Below are 20,223 nucleotides of genomic sequence, written 5' to 3'. Positions count from 1 at the left end.
TCACAGCAAAGAGACGGGGAAACAGTGGAAACAGTGCCTGACTTTTTTTTCCTGGGCTCCAAAATCACTGCAGATGGTGACTGCAGCCATGAAATTAAAAGATGCTTGCTCCTTGGAAGAAAAACTATGATGAACCTAGACTGTATATTAAAAAGCAGACACATTACTTTGGCAACAAAGGTCCATCTAGTCAAGGCTATGGTTTTTCCAGTAGTCATGTATGGATGTGAGAGTTAGACCATAAAGAAAGCTGAGCACTGAAGAGTTGATGCTTTTGAACAGTGGTGTTGGAGAAGACTCTTTGGAGTCCCTTGGACTGCAAGGAGATCCAACCAGTCCATCCTAAAGGAAATCAGTCCTGAATATTCATTGGAATTACTGATGCTGAAGTTGAAGCTCCAATATTAGGCCACCTGATGTGAAGAATTGAGTCTGAAAAAGACCCTGATGCTGGGAAAGACTGAAGGTGGGAGGAGAAGGGGATGACAGAAGATGAGATGGCTGGATGGCATCATTGACTCAATGGACATGAGTTTGAGCAACCTCTGGGAGACAGTGAAGGACAGGAAGCCTGGCGTGCTGCAGTCCATGGAGTTGCAAAGAATTGGACACGTCTAAGCGATGACTCATCTCACACGCTAGTAAAGTAATGCTCAAAATTCTCCAAGCCAGGCTTCAGCAATATGTGAACCATGAACTTCCTGATGTTCAAGCTGGTTTTAGAAAAGGCAGAGGAACCAGAGATCAAATTGCCAACATCCGCTGGATCATGGAAAAAGCAAGAGAGTTCCAGAAAAACATCTATTTCTGCTTTATTGACTATGCCAAAGCCTTTGATTGCGTGGATCACAATAAACTGTGGAAAATTCTTCAAGAGATGGGAAGTACCAGACCACCTGACCTGCCTCTTGAGAAACCTGTATGCAGGTCAGGAAGCCACAGTTAGAACTGGAGATGGAACAACAGACTGGTTGCAAATAGGAAAAGGAGTTCATCAAGGCTGTATATTGTCACCCTGTTTATTTAACTTATATGCAGAGTACATCATGAGAAACGCTGGACTGGAAGAAGCACAAGCTGGAATCAAGATTGCCGGGAGAAATATCAATTACCTCAGATATGCAGATGACACCACCCTTATGGCAGAAAGTGAAGAGGAACTCAAAAGTCTCTTGATGAAAGTGAAAGTGGAGAGTGAAAAAGTTGGCTTAAAGCTCAACATTCAGAAAACGAAGATCATGGCATCCAGTCCCATCAATTCATGGGAAATAGATGAGAAAACAATGGAAACAGTGTCCGACTTTATTTTTCTGGGCTCCAAAATCACTGCAGATGGTGACTGCAGCCATGAAATTAAAAGACGCTTACTCCTTGGAAGGAAAGTTATGACCAACCTAGATAGCATATTCAAAAGCAGAGACATTACTTTGCCAACAAAGGTCCGTCTAGTCAAGGCTATGGTTTTTCCTGTGGTCATGTATGGATGTGAGAGTTGGCCTGTGAAGAAGGCTGAGTGCCGAAGAATTGATGCTTTTGAACTGTGGTGTTGGAGAAGACTCTTGAGAGTCCCTTGGACTGCAAGGAGATCCAACCAGTCCATTCTGAAGGAGATCAGCCCTGGGATTTCTTTGGAAGGAATGATGCTAAAGCTGAAACTCCAGTACTTTGGCCACCTCATGTGAAGAGTTGACTCATTGGAAAAGACTCTGATGCTGGGAGGGATTGGGGGCAGGAGGAGAAGGGGACGACAGAGGATGAGATGGCTGGATGGCATCACTGACTCGATGGACGTGAGTCTCAGTGAACTCCAGGAGTTGGTGATGGACAGGGAGGCCTGGCGTGCTGCGATTCATGGGGTCGCAAAGAGTCGGACACGACTGAGCGACTGATCTGATCTGATCTGAAGCGACTGAACTGAGCTGAATCTTGATTTTACTGATGAAGAAAGTATTATATTAAATAAGGACATTTAAGCTTCCCAGAAGGTAAAGTAACTTGAATGTGGATACTGGTGCAGCTTATGTTGTTTGGTTTTCTTATGTTGAATAGTCCCTGCATTCCTGTAAGAAAAACACTTGTTGGTGCTGTAGTGATGTTTTTAATATGGCTGTATTTGTTTTGATATTATTTTGCTTAATATATTGCACCCATAATGTTTCTCTTATAATGTTTTCTTATAAGATTTTGTATCAAAGTTATGCTGAACTAATGCAATGTATTTGGAATTTGTTATCCTGTTTTTTTTTCTTTCCTGTTCTTTGGAACAATTTTGTCTTATTGTCATGATTTCTTCCTTAGTAATTTTGTAGAATTTCCAAGTGAGGACATTTGATCATGGATACTTATAGAAAAGGTTTTAATTTGTAGAATAAATTTTCGGGTGTATGCCTTCCTAGACTTTATTTTTCTTTGCTTCAGTTTTGGTTGTGTTTTTCCTCCCTAAGAATTTATCTATGCCATCTCCATTTTAAAGATACTTTATAATATTGCTCACAATATCCTTCTGTGATATTTAACATATTTAGAGCCTGTCATGATGATGTCTCTTTTGTTTTCTTTTTAGTCTATCGTGCCAAGAGTTTATGAAAAACAAGTTTTGATTCTTTTGATACTGATACTTATTACTTCTATTTTGAACCATTGATTATTGAAGATTTTTTAATGGCTATGTTTGCAGAGATTTGTTGTTATATTTATGATTTTTGATTTCTAGTTTAATTATGTACTCAGGGACAATAGTCTCATCATGATGAAATGGTCTTCTTTATAAAAACTGTATCTTTTCTATTATGAATATAACCACTATACCTTTCTTTTATTAGGGTCCTTTTGGTTAGTATTTTCATGGGGTATCTATTTCCTTTTTAAAATTTCAAGCTCTCTGAACCTTATATGTATGTATCTTTAGAGAAGCAGTATTTTTTTTTAACCTGAAAATTATTGACCTTGCATTTGAATCCTTATTCTATTTGCACTTAATGCCATTAGAATGTATTTGTGTTTATTGCTACATCTTATTATTTACTATTCTATTTTTACTTCCTCTTCCTGGCTCTCCTTTCCCCCCCCCTTTTCAATTCCATTCTTTTTTATTGAAGTTTATTTGATTTATGGTGCTATATTAACTTCAGGTATGAAGCGTAGTGATTGATATTTTTATAAATTATATTCCATTAAAGTTATTTTGAAATACTGGTCATATTCTTCGTGCTGTGAAGTTTTTCCTTGTATCTTATTTAATACCTGGTAGTTTGTGCCTCTTATTCAGCTTCCCCTCTCTTGCCCCTGCACACTCTCCTGCTGACTAGTAATCACTCATTTATTCTCTATAGGTCTGTTTGTTTTCTTATATGCATTCATTTGTTTTAATTTTTAGATTTCATATGTAAGTGAAAATATACAGTATTCGTTTTTCTGACTTACTTCACTAAGCATAATACCCTTCACGTCCATCTATGTTGTAGCAAATGGCAAAATTTCATTCTTTTCCATAACTAAGTAATACTTATATATATATGTATTATATATAATATATATATTTATTTTTAAATTGAGTTGTTTTCTTGATACTGAGTTGTGTGAACTCTTTGTGTATTTTGGATATTAACTCCTATCAGACACATCATTTGCCAATGTCTTCTCCCATTCAGTAGGTTGTCTTTTTGCTTTGCTCTTGTCTTTCTTCACTCTGAAAAATATATAATATATATATATATATATATATATATATATATATATATAATCTTTATCCATTCATCTGTTGATGGACACTTAGGGTGCTCCCAGTTCTCAGCTAATGTAAATAATGTTGCCATGAACATTAGAATACCTATATTTTTTGAATCAGTGCTTTTGTTTTCTTGGGATATATACTCAAGTGGAATTGCCTGACTATAGGTCGTGGTTGTGTTAATATTTTGAGGAAACTTCATACTGTTTTCCATAGTGACTATCAATTTACATTCCCACCAACAGTATACTACGATTCCCTTTTTTCCACAACTTTACCGGTGTTCATGTCTTGCCTTTTTGAAGACAGCCACTCTGACCCGTGTGAGGTATATCTCACTGTGGTTTTGGTTTGCGTTCCCCTAATGATTAGTGGTGTTGAGCTTCTTCTCATGTGCCCACTGGCCGTGTGTGTGTGTGTGTGTGTGTGTGTGTGTGTGTGTCTAGTGAGATCTAATGCCCATTTTTTAACTGAGTTCTTCTCTTGATGCTGACTGGTGTGAACTCTGTGTATTTTGGATATTAACCCCTATCAGACACATCATTTGCCAATATCTTCTCCCATTCAGTAGGTTGTCTTTTTGTTTTGTTGTTGTCTTTCTTCACTCTGCAAAAGCATGTAAGTGTAATTTGGTCAATTTGTTTATTTCACTTTTGTTTCTCTTGCTTGAAGAGACATATCCAAAGTAACATTGCCAAGACTTACATCAAAGAGTGTATTGCTTATATTTTTTCTAGGAGATTTATGGTTTCTAGACTTACATTTTAGGTCTAGAGTTCATTTTGAGTTTATTTTGAATAAGGTATAAGAAAATGTTCAAATTTCATTCTTTTATGCACCTTTCCAATTCTTTCCAACACCGCTTCTTTCAGAGACTGCCTTTTCTCCATGCATGTTTTTGCTTGCTTTGTTATCAATTAATTGACTATCTGTGCATAGTTTCTTTCTGGGCTCTCTATTCTGGCCATTGATCAGTATGTCTGTTTTTTTTTTTTTTTCGCCATTACCATATTGTTTTGAATACTGACCCCAGTTCAATCCTTGGGTCAGGAAGATCTCCTGGAGAAGGGAATGGCAACCCACTCCAGTATTCTTGCCTGGGAAATCCCATGGACAGAGGAGCCTGGCTGGCAATAGTCTATGGGGTTGCAGAGTCTGACATGACAGAGTGACTAACATTTTTGTAATATAGTCTGAAGTCAGGAAGCATGATACCTCCAGGTTTGTTCTTTTTTCTTAAGATTGCTTTGGCCATTTGGGGTCTCCCATGGTTCTATGCAAATTTTGGAATTATTTGTCCTAATTCTGTGAAAAATATCACTGATAATTTGATAGGTATTGGATTAAATTTGTAGATTGCTTTGGACAGAGGTTTGTGACATTGTACAGGAGACAGGGATCAAGACCATCCCCATGGAAAAAGAATGCTAAAAAGCAAAATGGCTGTCTGGGGAGGCCTTACAAATAGCTGTGAAAAGAAGAGAAGGAAAAAGCAAAGGAGAGCCGGGCACGGTGGCGCGCACCTGTAGTCCCAGCTACTCGGGAGGCTGAGGCTGGAGGATCGCTTGAGCTCAGGAGTTCTGGGTTGCAGTGCGCTATGCCGATTGGGTGTCCGCACTAAGTTCGGCATCAATATGGTGACCTCCCGGGAGCGGGGGACCACCAGGTTACCTAAGGAGGGGTGAACCGGCCCAGGTTGGAAATGGAGCAGGTCAAAACTCCCGTGCTGATCAGTAGTGGGATCGAGCCTGTGAATAGCCACTATACTCCAGCCTGGGCAACATAGCAAGACCCCGTCTCTTAAAAAAAAAGCAAAGGAGAAAAGGAAAGAGATAAGCATCTGAATCCAGAGTTCCAAAGAATAGCAAGAAGAGATAAGAAAGCCTTCCTCAGCGATCAATGCAAAGAAATAGAGGAAAACAACAGAATAGGAAAGACTAGAGGTCTCTTCAAGAAAATTAGAGATACCAAGGGAACATTTCATGCAAAGATGGGCTCAATAAAGGACAGAAATGGTATGGGCCTAACAGAAGCAGAAGATATTAAGAAGAGGTGGCAAGAATATACAGCAGAACTGTACAAAAAAGATCTTCATGACCCAGATAATCACGATGGTGTGATCACTGACCTAGAGCCAGACATCCTGGAATGTGAAGTCAAGTGGGCCTTAGAAAGCATCACTATGAACAAAGCTAGTGGAGGTGATGGAATTCCAGTTGAGCTATTTTAAATCCTGAAAGATGATGCTGTGAAACTGCTACACTCAATATGCCAGCAAATTTGTAACACTCAGCAGTGGCCACAGGACTGGAAAAGGTCAGTTTTCATTCCAATCCCAAAGAAAGGCAATGCCAAAGAATGCCCAAACTACCGCACAATTGTACTCATCTCACACGCTAGTAAAGTCATGCTCAAAATTCTCCAAGCCAGGCTTCAGCAATACGCGAACCCTGAACTTCCAGATGTTCAAGCTGGTTTTAGAAAAGGCAGAGGAACCAGAGATCAAATTGCTAACATCTGCTGGATCATGGAAAAGCAAGAGAGTTCCAGAAAAACATCTATTTCTGCTTTATTGACTATGCCAAAGCCTTTGACTGTGTAGATCACAACAAACTGGAAAATTCTTCAAGAGATGGGAATACCAGACCACCTGACCTGCCTCTTGAGAAATCTGTACGCAGGTCAAGAAGCAACAGTTAGAACTGGACATGGAACAACAGACTGGTTCCAAATAGGAAAAGGAGTACATTAAGGCTGTATATTGTCACCCTGCTTATTTAACTTATATGCAGAGTACATCATGAGAAATGCTGGGCTGGAGGAAGCACAAGCTGGAATCAAGATTGCCGGGAGAAATATCAATAACCTCAGATATGCAGATGACACCAGCCTTATGGCAGAAAGTGAAGAGGAACTAAAAAACCTCTTGATGAATGTGAAAGAGGAGAGTGAAAAAGTTGGCTTAAAGCTCAACATTCAGAAAACGAAGATCATGGCATCCAGTCCCATCAATTCATGGGAAATAGATGAGAAAACAATGGAAACAGTGTCCGACTTTATTTTTCTGGGCTCCAAAATCACTGCAGATGGTGACTGCAGCCATGAAATTAAAAGACACTTACTCCTTGGAAAGAAAGTTATGTCCAACCTAGATAGCCTATTCAAAAGCAGAGACATTACTTTGCCAACAAAGGTCCGTCTAGTCAAGGCTATGGTTTTTCCTGTGGTCATGTATGGATGTGAGAGTTGGACCGTGAAGAAAGCTGAGCGCCAAAGAATTGATGCTTTTGAACTGTGGTGTTGGAGAAGACTCTTGAGAGTCCCTTGGACTGCAAGGAGATCCACCCAGTCCATTCTGAAGGAGATCAGCCCTGGGATTTCTTTGGAAGGACTGATGCTAAATCTGAAACTCCAATACTTTGGCCACCTCATGCAAAGAGTTGACTCATTGGAAAAGACTCTGATGCTGGGAGGGATTGGGGGCAGGAGGAGAAGGGGACGACAGAGGATGAGATGGCTGGATGGCATCACCGACTCAATTGGACATGAGTTTGAGTGAACTCCGGGATTTGGTGATGGACAGTAAGGCCTGGCATGCTGCAATTCATGGGGTCACAAAAAGTCAGACACGACTGAGCGACTTAACTGAACAGAACTTGAGTAGGTAGGATGGAAATTTTGACAATATTCTTCCAATCCATTTTCACAGGATATCTTTCCATGTATTCATATCATATTTATTAAGTTCCTTCACCAGTGTCTTATAGTTTTTAGAGTATAGGTCTTTCACCACTTTGGTTAAGTTTATTCATTGGTATTTCGTTCTTTTTGATGTAGTTTTCAATGGGATATTTTTTTGATTTCTCTTTCACATAGGTCATTATTAGCGTATAGAAAAGCAACAGATTTGTGTATTAATCTTGTAGCTTGCAACTTTACTGAATTCAATTATTAGTTTGAATTGTGTGTGTGTACTTTTAGGTCTTTCTATATATAGTATTGTGTAACCTGCAAGTGAGTCAGACACAACTTAACAACTAAACAACAACACCTGCAAACAATGAGAGTTTCACTTCTTCCCTTCCAATCTGGATGCCTTTTATTTATTTTGTGTGATTTCTATGGCCAAGACTTCCAGTACTATGTTAAAGAGCAATGGTGAGAGTGGTCCTCCTTGTTACTGATATTAGAGGAAAGGCTTTCTTTTCTTAAACATTGAGTATGATGTTAGTTATGGGTTTTCATAAATGGCCTTTATTTTGTTGAGATATTTTCCCTCTATGCCAACTTTGTTGAGAATTTTTATCATGGATGGGTGTTGAATTGTGTCAAATGCTTTCCCTGTGTCTACTGAGATGATCACGTGATGTTTATCCTTCATCTTGTGAATGTGGGATATCACATTGATTGAGTTGCTTAAGTTGAACTATACTTGCTTTCCTGGAATAAAATCTCACTTGTTCATGGTGTGTGGTCTTTTTTATGTTTGTTGAATTACGTTTGCCAATATTTTGTTGAGGATTCTTACATCCATATTCATCAAAGAAAGGGACCTGTACTTTTCTTTTCTGTAGTATCTGGTTTTGATATGAGGTAATGGTGGCCTTGTTGAATGAATTTGGGAGTGTTCCTTCCTCTTTAGTTTTTTGGAATAGTTTGAGGATAGGTATTAACTGTCCTTTTTATATTTGGTAGAATTTTCCTGTTAATACGTCTGTTTCTGGAATTTTCTGGAAGATTTTTGATTCCTGATTCAATTTAATTTCTAGTAATCAGTCTGTTCAGATTGTCTATTTCCTCCTGATTTAATCTTTATAGATTATATGTTTCTAAAGGTTTATCCCTTTGTTCTTGGTTATGCAATTTGTTGGCATTTAATTATTTATAGTATTCTCCTATGATTTTTTCTCATATTATTTGCAATTTCTCCTCTTTCATTTCTTATTTATTTGTATCCTGTCTTTTTTTTTTTTTTTAATGAGCCTAGCTACAGGCTTATCAAATTTGTTTATTTTTCAAAAGAAAATCAGCTCTTGGTTTCATTGATCTTTCCTGTTGTTTTATTGGTCTATATTTTATTTATTTTCTTATTATGTTTATTATTTTATTTCTGCTTCCTTTGGGCTTTGTTTGTTCTTTTTTGAATTTGTTTAGGTGCTCCTTTATTTGAGATTTGTGTTGCTTCATGAAGTAGGCCTTATTGCTAAACACTTCTCTCTTAGAAGTGCTTTTGCTATGTCCGATAGATTTGGGAAAGTTCTGTGTTGATTTTCATTTGTCTGAAGGTGTACTCTGATTGTCTCTGATTTCTTGGTTGAGCTACTGTTTTTTGTCAGCGGGTAGGACACGGCCTAGTCTCCGTTTGCTTGTGTTTTTCCCATTTTTCTTCTTACAATTGTTTTCTAGATTTATCTGTTATGGTCAAAAGTGATACTTGACGTAACTTTTATCCTCTAAAATTTGTTGAGACTTGTTTTTAGACCTAGTACATGATCTGTCTGGGAGAACTTTCCATATGCACTTGAGTCCAGTACGTATTTGACTCTTTTGGATGAAATGTTTTGAAATATCTATATTAAGTTCAACTGGTCTGTCATTTAGGACCAGTGTTTTCTTATTGATTTTCTGTCTGGATCTCTGTCCGTTGATGTAAGTGGGATGTCAAGGTTTCTTTAGTTGAGCTCAGTTGAGTCGCTCAGTCGTGTCCGACTCTTTGCGACCCCATGGACCGCAGCACGCCAGGGCTCCCCGTCCATCACCAGCTCCCGGAGCTCACTCACTATCGCAGCTCGCCAGGCCTCCCCGTCCATCAGCACTCCCGGAGCCCACTCACTATCGCAGGGCGCCAGGCCTCCCCGTCCATCAGCACTCCCGGAGCTCACTCACTACCGCAGCGCACCAGGCCTCCCCGTCCATCAGCACTCCCGGAGCTCACTCACTACCGCAGCGCACCAGGCCTCCCCGTCCATCAGCACTCCCGGAGCTCACTCACTACCGCAGCGCACCAGGCCTCCCCGTCCATCAGCACTCCCGGAGCTCCCTCAAGCTCACTCACTATCGCAGCACGCCAGGGCTCCCCGTCCATCACCAGCTTCCAGGCCTCTCCGTCCATCAGCACTCCCGGAGCTCACTCACCACTACTGGCTTGTTAGTTTCTCCCTCAGTGTCTGCTAACATCCGCTTGTATATTTAGGTGCCCCTGTATTTAGGTGCAGGCATGGTTATGGATGTTATATCCTCTTGTATTGATCCCTTTGTCATTATATAATGACCTTTTTAGTCTTTTATTATAGACTTTGGCTCTGAAGTTTACTTTTCTGATATGATTATTGCTATCCTAGCTCTCTTTTCACATCTGTTTGCATGGAACATATTTTTCTGTCCCTACTTTCAGTCTGCATTTGTCTTTACCTGTAGAGTCTCTTGCAGGCAACATGTAGATAAGTCTTGTTTTTTTTTTTTTTTTTAATCCAATCAGCTACCTTATGTGATGTGATTGGAGAATTTAATCCATAGACATGTAAAGTGATTATTGATAGTTATGTACTTGTTGCCATTTTGTTACTTATTATCCGATTGTCCTCTATCCTTTTTTTATTTTTTATTTTTATTTTTTTTAATTTTATTTTATTTTTAAACTTTACATAATTGTATTAGTTTTGCCAAATATCAAAATGAATCTGCCACAGGTATACATGTGTTTCCCATCCTTTTTTTAAAACTACTTTTGTGCCCTTTCAGGAAGATTTTTCATTATACCATTTCATCCTAGCCTTTCTGCTTGTTTATTTTGTAGTCACGCAGTCTTTTATTTGTTACTCCAATGTTTCAAAATGAATCCTTCATTATTTCATTCTAATGTAGGGGGATTTATGTTTTCCTGGGCCATAAAATGGTCTTATAATATTTTAACAACTTTTATTTCTTTTATACACTTTTCCTGTTGAGCATTTAAATTGTATTTCTCTGGATGTGTTTCTATATGTGTATGCTGTGTGCATGTGTGTGTGTTTACAGATGCCAACACATTAATGTTGTTTTATACACTCAATATACTTGTGCTTTACTGATATATTTACTTGTTTCTTTCCTTACTTTTTCTTCTTGAATTGCTGGCCTTCTATACGGGATTATTTTTCTTTTGCTCAAAGAAAATCCTTTCATATTCTTTTCATGAGCATTGGCTGGTGGCTAATTCTGTCAGTTTTCGCTGACAGAAGGGTTTTATTCAATTTGATTCTAAAGGTTTGTTGGCCAAGAATTCTATTTTGGTATGGATGGGACAAAGTATCTAATCCCTTGCTGTTCATTCTTTTCCTATATAATGTTTTTCCTTGCATCATTTTTATGACATTAGTCATCAAATTTTTCCAACTTATTTTTAGCTAGTATATAAATTTTTAAAATATTTATTTGTGTGGCTGTGCCGCATGTGGGATCAGTCTGCACTGAGGCACGTGAGGTTTTTGTTGTTGTTGTTCTGTATTTGTGTGGCCGTGCCTCATGTGGGATCAGTCTTCACTGTGTACATGAGGCTTTTGTTGTTGTTGTGTATTTGTGTGGCTGTGCCGCTTGTGGGATCTTCAATCTTCACTGTGCACGTGAGGTTTTTGTTGTTGTTGTTGTGTATTTGTGTGGCCGTGCCGCATGTGGGATCAGTCTTCACTGTGTACATGAGGCTTTTGTTGTTGTTGTGTATTTGTGTGGCTGTGCCGCTTGTGGGATCTCCAATCTTCACTGTGCACGTGAGGTTGTTGTTGTTGTTGTGTATTTGTGTGGCTGTGCCTCATGTGGGATCAGTCTTCACTGTGTACATGAGGCTTTTGTTGTTGTTGTGTATTTGTGTGGCCGTGCCGCTTGTGGGATCAGTCTTCACTGTGCACGTGAGGCTTTTGTTGTTGTTGTTGTGTATTTGTGTGGCCGTGCCTCATGTGGGATCAGTCTTCACTGTGCACGTGAGGCTTTTGTTGTTGTTGTTGTTGTGTATTTGTGTGGCTGTGCCTCATGTGGGATCAGTCTTCACTGTGTACATGAGGCTTTTGTTGTTGTTGTGTATTTGTGTGGCCGTGCCGCATGTGGGATCAGTCTTCACTGTGCACGTGAGGCTTTTGTTGTTGTTGTTGTGTATTTGTGTGGCTGTGCCTCATGTGGGATCAGTCTTCACTGTGTACATGAGGCTTTTGTTGTTGTTGTGTATTTGTGTGGCTGTGCCGCTTGTGGGATCTCCAATCTTCACTGTGCACGTGAGGTTGTTGTTGTTGTTGTTGTTGCAGCATGTGGTACCTGGTTCCCTGACCAGGGATTGTACCCAGGCCCCCTGCAATGGAAGCGTGGAATCTTAACCACTGAACCACTAGGGAAGTCTCAAGGTAGTATAATTTTAATGTCAAGTTACACATTAACATGTCTATACTAGGTTCAGTACTAACAATGTCTAAACTAACTCCTTTAAATTCTCCAAAGCTAATTATTCAAAAGATCAAAGTGATTGCTGTTCTGTTCAGTCACTCAGTCATGTCCAACTCTTTGCGACCCCATGGACTGCAGCACTCTACATTTCCCTATCCTTCACCATCTCCCAGGGTTTGCTCAAACTCATGTCCATCAAGTCAGTGATGCCATCCAACCATCTCATCCTCTGCCATCCTCTTCAATCTTCAGTCTTCAAGACCCAGCATCAGGGTCTTTCCAATGAGTCAGCTCTTTGCATTGGGTAGCCAAAGTATTGGAGCTTCAGTTTCGGCATCAGTCCTTCCAGTGAATATTCTGGGTTGATTTCCTTTAGGGTGGACTAGTTGGATCTCCTTGCAGTCCAAGGGACTCTCAAGAGTCTTCTCCAACACCACAGTTCAAAAGCATCAGTTCTTCAGTGCTCAGCCTTTTTTATTGTCCAACTCTCACATTTCTACATGACCACTGGAAAAACCATAGCCTTGACTAGACGGACCTTTCCAGGCAAAGTAAGGTTTCTGCTTTTTAATACGCTGTCTAGGTCACTGCTTTTCTTCCAAGGAGCAGACATCTTTTAATTTCATGGCTGCAGTCTCAGTCTGCAGTGATTTTGGAGCCCAAAGTGATTGGCATCTATGCAGTTTTCAGGTTTTCTCTCTGCCATCCCCAGGCAGCACTCTGTTCTTACATTACTCCTGTGTGATGATCTAACTTTCTTAAATTCTACAGCTGAAGCTCCCTTTTATACTTAATTTTTCTGGGGAAAATGATACTCATTTTATATTTTAAAAGCCTGCCTGTTCTTATGCAAGTTAATAATGGTACTGTGGAATACCTTAAACAACTAAATCACATATATGAATAAAACAAAGCAAGATGATTTCAAAAGAATAAGCACATTTGGTCTATAGGTGTAATATGTTAAAGCAAATATTTTGAATTTATTAAAATTGTACTGTCTTGTCTGAATACTTTCTACACTATACATCTTTATAGGTTTAATTTTACAGTAGAACATAAGCATGATATAATCAAGGTTTTCTTTCCTTTCCTTTGGCCCTATAATGGCAACAGATTTACAGAAATAAAATGAAAAGGTTAATTACTTATTCCTAAATATCCTCAGTTTTAAAAAATTAGTCACTAATTCCCACATTCTATTGAACCACTTACATTACTGTCCTGGTGCTTGCCTGGTGGCTCATATGGTCAAGAATCTGCCTGCAGTGCAGCAGACCTCCGTTCGAGCCCTGGAAAAGGGATGGCTACCCACTCCAGTATTCTTGGGGCCTCCCTGGTGACTCAGACAGTAAAGAATCTGCCCATAATGAGGGAGACCCCAGTTCGATCTCTGGGTTGTGATGATCCCCTGGAGAACAGAATGGCAACCCACTGCAGTGTTCTTGCGTGAAGAATCCCATGGACAGAGGAGCCTGGCGGGCTACTGTCCATGGGGTCCCGAAGAGTGGACAGTCCACAGGCCACAAAGCGCTGGACACGACTGAGTGACCAACACTGTCACTTTCACTTCACCTTCACTTTGGGGAACAAATTCTATAGCATCAAATAGGGACTTGCTCGTACAAGTGGCGAAACTTCTGTTAGTCTTCAGACCTTTCCTCACTGCTCAACGTGAACAGAGGACATATCAAAAAACCCCAAAAACAAAACTATACAGTGAAGCCTTGCACCTCAGATGCTTTGATCTAAAATGTTTATCCCACTCTTACTTCAGTTAATGCAAACAAGTGTGATTATAGAAAACCTTTGTTTATTCTTTCCTTCCTACTCCCTTGCTCCCAGATATTTGCTTCATGTAAGGTATTCATCATATTACCTACACAGGGTGAATCACATTAATTATAGGCTACATTAGAGTGGGAAGGATTTATTTCAGAAGGATTTATGATACTTGTATATTTATGGAATTAAGAGAGATTTTATCTTTTTATACTTTAAAAATATATATGCAATTCATATGATAATCCATATAATAATGGAATTAAGAGAGATTCTATCTTTTTATACTTTAAATATATATATGCAATTCATATGATAATCTACTGAATTCGATAATTTAAGGTTTATATTTAATACCTGAATTTATCTACATCACTGGTAAATCCTTCACTGTGTTGTGTACTTTCATGGCTTGTATTTTTTTTAAATCCATAGTAACATTCTATCGTCTGTAATTCTTTTTATATCTGTTCACAAAATTTGATGCTTAATGGAGGTTAGATGAGAAGTGAGATATTTAGTAGTATATTTGAAGTGAAAAACATTTCTAAATAGATCCCTAAACATGAGCCCTTTATCTGACAAATTCAATATAAACCCAACTGTTGCCTGAGTATTTGGGAAAGAAATCAAAAACTGTCATATACTCACAGCGGCATAATAAACAAATGTTAATTGATGTGCTTTGTTTGAAATACTTCCAGGGAGACTTGCAATGAGCAAGGCTCCGCTGTATAGGCAATTCAGCAGCATATGCTGGCACGTCTAGGAAAAGTCATCATGTGTAAATGCTCTCTGCCATCTGTTACATGACCTAAAATATCAAAAGGAAATATGTACAGCTAAAATGAATACGCGATTTTATTCAGAGTACCTTTGACTCATTAGGTAAGCACTTGGTGGTTAACATTTCCTGGTGAGATCTTTAAAATAAAATTTGTTGTTATTCTTCATGACATTTCCATACTCCTAATGCGCTCTGTAGAGCAGCAAAGCAGAACAGCAGCACTATTTGTCCCTGTCCTCTCAGTACCCCTCTTTCTCTTCCCCCACATGTGGTTATTCTTCTGACATAAATGGAAACTCTTGAGTGGGGAAAGGGAGATGCATTTTTGGCAGCGTATAGTTTCCTTAAATACTTATCAATAGAATTCTAGTGTAACAGACACATTGTTTTAAGAAAACAAAAATATTTGTAGAGATTTTACAATGCACCACCCACTGTGCTAAGTATCTTACCTAACGCAACTCATCTAAACCTCATAATTCCCACCGCCATCAGCACTCATACAGGTGAGGACCTGAGTCTAAGCAAGATTAAAATGAGTGAGCAGCGGTGGAGGCACCTGTGAGTGAGCTGAACCCAAAGGTTCCGTGCCATCCTGCCTCTAAAACTAGATATAAACAAGAAACTCGCATTTATTGAAGAACTTCTGTGTGTCAGACGCTATGCTAGAAAATACATTCAATTCTTGTCTTTAACTTTTACAGGAGCCCAGGGAGAAGAGTAGTGTTATCATTCCATCTTAGGAACGAAGAAGCATGCTCAGAGCAGCTAAGTAACCTGTGCAAGGTCACTCAATTTGTAAAGTGGGAAAATGGATATTCCCATCTAGTCCTTTTCTTAGTCTACTGTAATAGTGGGTTTTAAACTTTAATACATTTAGGAGTGTGGCCTGAAATTCTCTATTTATAACATGCCCCTAGGCGATGACAATAATCACGGTCTGAGGACCACGATTTTAGTAACTGCTGTCCTCCTTTGTGAGATTTTATAACTCCTGGAGGAAATAATCTTTCAAGACCACCAGCGAGTCACTTTCAATTAAATTTTTAATTTTGAAGAAAAATTATATATTTTTTCACAAATAAGTTAAATGTTCTCAGCTCTGAGTCTGCTTAAGGATAAGTGGAGGCCAAAAACAGAGACAAAGAGATGGAGACAACACTTGGTGCAGACTGTGCGGCAGTGCCTGAACACCCTATTTCTTCCCTTTTATTCTCCCATGTCAAGGCTACTGTGAGTTAGCTTGAATTTTAGTGTGTTTACTACAGTTCCCTAAATACTGATGGAAAATGCAGAACTCTGGACAGAGTTTTATTTTCTTTTTTGTTGCTACTACATCACAATTCTTTGGGTAATTTCACCTGCTCTGAGTTATCCATCTTCTTGCCAGCCTAAATGAATCATGATTTTTACCATCATTATGCCCAAAATAAAGACAGAAGAATGAAAATCTGACCTTGCATGTGGCTGCAATCTGTGTGTGAGAGAAATATTCTTCAGGAGTACCACTTTTCCAATTTTAATACTAAATCAGTAAAATTAGCATAGGTAATCAAAAATTGCCATGTTTCTTAATAAAAAGTATCAAGTTTCAACAAGCCAATAAGAAGAATCCTGAATTTTAAAGCCTACATGGCATTGTTAAAAAATAGGGACACGTGATAAGAATATTAATGTATGAAGATGGAATTTGGGGTAATACTCACTGGCAGACTAAATAGTAATTTCTTGATTTTAGAGTCTACTTTTAAAAGTGGTCATTAATAGTTTTGGTAAATTTACTTCTAAGATGTATAGATTCATACTAATGTATCATTGGCATAAATAAATTCAGTCTCTGAATTCTAAAATGAGAATAATAGGTCTTCCCTGGTGGCCTCGTGGTTAAGACTCTGCCCTTCCAATGCTAGGGGCATGGTTTCAATCCCTGGTCTGGGAACTAAGATCCCACATGCCCTGCACTGTGGTAAAAACAAAACAAACAAACAAACAAAAAAAACGGGATAATAGCTCATGAAGAAAGATGATTCTTTAGAATAGAGATTACTCTGGAAATATAATTATAATCTTATTTGATAAATTTGCTAATATAAAAGTGACTATGTAACAAACTTGTCTTTGGCTGAAGAGGGTGGATCAAGGCTTCTCTAGGTCGGTGGTGGGAGCAGCTCATGAAAGCTCGAGCATCGCGTCCGTCTTGGGGCACCCCCGAAAGCACTGGTGCCTGTTGAGCGTCTCACTGTTGGCGACACGGGTCATCTCTGTTGTCTACGTGAACCCTCACCAAGCTCTAAGCAGTGGCTATTATTATCTCTACATCACAAATGAAAAACACAGTGGAACCAAACTGAACCCAAAGCATAGACCGGGAGAGGTTAACTAAATTCTGCAAGTTGCATCCTTAATAGCTAGACCTGATTTCAGATCTTTCTAACTGCAAAGTCCATCTTCTTTCCTGACTTCTTCCTGCAGGAAAACAAACAAAACCTTTTATAGATAAGGCCAATATGCATTTGACCAGTATTTGAAACTACTTTTCCATAAGTTGAATGCCTTGGGAATCACTGAGGAAGGAAAACTGACCTGAGCTTTCAAGTAGGGAACCACGGTGGAGGGTGCGGCACTGTCTTCATGCTGCTCTGGAGGGAGCTGGCCTCTGGGTCTATGACCCGTCCAGGAGGGGAGAAGGCAAAGCGCAGCCAAGCGAGACGGAGTGAGGAGGGCGTGCAGATTCTGTGATGCTCAGCAGTGCTCCCCTGGAAACGAGGTAGTTACCAGAAATTATGTGGTGAGAAGACACTGTTTTTGTTGGTTTATTCATTCACTCAGACATGTATTCATTCATATTCTCTTAGCAATGGAAGAGCTCTTAGTAACATGTTTGTACAACTATACGGTGTTATTGATTTTGAACTACCTTTTCTTATGAAAAAATTAATCCACATAAATGGAGCCGAATAAATAGCCCAGATATTGTGATTACCATTTTATCAATGGGACATGCAGACTTTGAGACCTTAATGTCCTAAAAATCATAACAGCTATTGAGTGGCCTAGGCACATTTAACTTCTTGTTTCAAATTGAATGCTCTTTCCATGAGCTTGACCTGGTTAATAAGCAAGATACACAACTGGGAATAGAATAAACGGAATTGTATACTGATTTCAATATCCAGAGATAATGGAAATCAAAGATATTTTAGAGTAGGTATATATCAATAAAGGCTGGCGATAATGTTCTTTTTCTGAAATAGTGAAAATATAGCCCTCTTTTTTAAGGGTCAGTGTAATTTTCTAGCACTGAGGCTACTTTGAGTCTTCATTTCATTATTTTGATGCTTACATACTCGCGTGATTTTCACCACACCCTTTTTACATGTGTTTGCCTGTTATTCTTTCTTATCCTTTCAGTCTTCTGTATTATTTACTTTGCCTTTTTCTGTTTTCCTCATTGCTTTAAACCTTTACTTTTTCAGTCTTTATCATAAGATTGTTCTCATTTTTTCCACTGTAATTTTGTCTAGATAATGAAATCATTCAGTCATGTCTGACTCTTTGCGACCCTTTGGACTGTAACCCACCAGGCTTCTCTGTCCATGGGATTATTCGGGCGAGAAAATACTGGAGTGGGTTGTCATTTCCTCCCCCAGGGGATCTTCCTGACCTAGGGATTAAACCTGTGTCTCCTGTGTCTCCTGCATTGCAGGCAGATTCTTTACGCACTGAGCCATCAGGGAAGCTGAGATAATGCAATAGTTAGTCTTTAAATAGTAATTTCACTGTGCTGGCCCTAATCTTGGAATCCTAAAGAGATTATTTAGATGTTCATATGAAGAAAAACATTTTTCATTCTTCATTTTCTTTTTTGTTTTGTTTTGTTTTGTTTTTTTCATTCTTCATTTTCTACCGTAGGATCTACAGATATTTAAAATGAATCCTGTGTGATTAGTAGTGAGCTGCCCGAAGATGGATAATATTAAATAAAACTGTAAAAACAAATAAAAGGAGGTAGTACCTAACTTAGTTATGAAAGTTTTTAATATTAACTTATTGTGAACACTAAAAACATAATACATGACATTGTGAAACTTACATCTTCATTTATTTGAAGAAAATGTACCTTTAGCTGTTTCAGAAGAAGGTATAATTAAAAATCAGTCATGGATATTATTGGACATAAATAAGAAAATTCAGAAAATTGCTCTTACCTGAATAAAAATTATATTCTTGAGTTTTGTGTGTGTGTGCGTGTGTTTCTGTATTAGGACATAATTCAATATAAATCTAAACCCTGTAACATTTCCAATACAAGCTAACTATAAAGCCCTTTTTGTATTTTACTTAACTCAGATTTCATGCTATAGAAATTTTCTGTTGACTTCAAGGAAAGTTTAGATTACACAGAGAGAAATGAAAGTCTGACCTAATAAAACATTTATATTATCAATGCTTCAACTGATTGCTTACTTTCTTGTTAAGTAAGTATTATAAATGCTTATGAAATTCTTATATGGGAAGTATATAGATTTAAAATAGAAATTATATTATTACATTTAAAAAATTTCAAGACTAATTTCCTTTATGCTTAATAGTTTTTTTGGTTGAAAATTCTCGCTACGATTTTTAAAATCTTTTGAGAAAATGCATTTTTCTCCTTTAAAGTTTATTTGTATTTAATAGGAAGACTATTTCTTTCCTAGTCAAAGAAAATAAATGTATATTTTACCTTTTATTTAATAACATATTATCTTTTCTCTCATTTAATTCTTTGTTACTTTTTTTTTTTTCTTTAAACAGGCGGAGATAAATGACCCAACTGATCCTTTCACAAGTAATAGTACAAAAGTTTCATCAAATATAGGGGATGAAAGTTTCTCCAAATATATAGGCTGGAGAATTGCCAGCGTGCTTTCCAAACTGTTCTTCCCTTCCGTCGATGCCTGTGTTCTTCCTCTGAAAAGACCACTGATGAAACGGTATCAAAGGAGAGATGTGAACAAAACACAGGGTTCCACGAAAAAGAGAGTCCTGCGTTTTACTGTAAGGTAAGGTGACGCGCTATTCAAAATATTTCTGTTTTTCTAACACAACGTTTTGGAATCCTATGAATTACCCATAATCATGTGCCACTTGAACTCAGTTTTCCTTTTTTGATTCAAATCTTGGCTTCATCACCTTGCAGATATTTTATCTAGATATTTTATCATAAGCAAGTATTCCTTTCTCAGAAAGTGTTTCCTCGTGCTTAAAATAGGTATTATTGTGTACTATAAATCCCTGTTTTATTGAAGTGAAAGCTTCTCTTCCGTAGTGACCTACATTTGCCTCGTTTACTCTATTTCTCCCTATTGTAACCACTGTGTGTCCTTCCAAGGTCTGTAAAATGTTAATACAAGAAATGTTGAGTACATTTTAAATTTTCTCTCCATTTTTGATTGTGGTTTATGGATTTCTTAAGTCTGTTTAGGAAAATTCTTTCCATTTTGAGATTAAAATATTGTCACATTTCTCCTAG

At 38.2% G+C, this 20,223-nt stretch overlaps 1 protein-coding gene across 22 annotated transcripts in view; it reads left to right on the top strand.

Moving 5' to 3' along the window:
- TMEM232 (transmembrane protein 232) overlaps nucleotides 1-20,223 on the top strand; it is a 257,294-nt gene that overhangs the window by 126,471 nt on the left and 110,600 nt on the right. For all 22 annotated transcript variants that reach the window (XM_055565941.1, XM_055565936.1, XM_055565932.1 and 19 more), the window contains one exon: nucleotides 19,506-19,753. In XM_055565941.1, coding sequence (XP_055421916.1) covers nucleotides 19,506-19,753 — 248 coding nt within the window. The remainder of the gene's footprint in view (nucleotides 1-19,505; nucleotides 19,754-20,223) is intronic.

The sequence above is a fragment of the Bubalus kerabau genome, chromosome 1 (assembly GCF_029407905.1).
Source record: "Bubalus kerabau isolate K-KA32 ecotype Philippines breed swamp buffalo chromosome 1, PCC_UOA_SB_1v2, whole genome shotgun sequence".
Lineage (NCBI taxonomy): Eukaryota > Metazoa > Chordata > Mammalia > Artiodactyla > Bovidae > Bubalus > Bubalus kerabau.
Note: the sequence above shows the minus strand (reverse complement) of the source record. Positions and strands in the feature narration are given on the sequence as shown.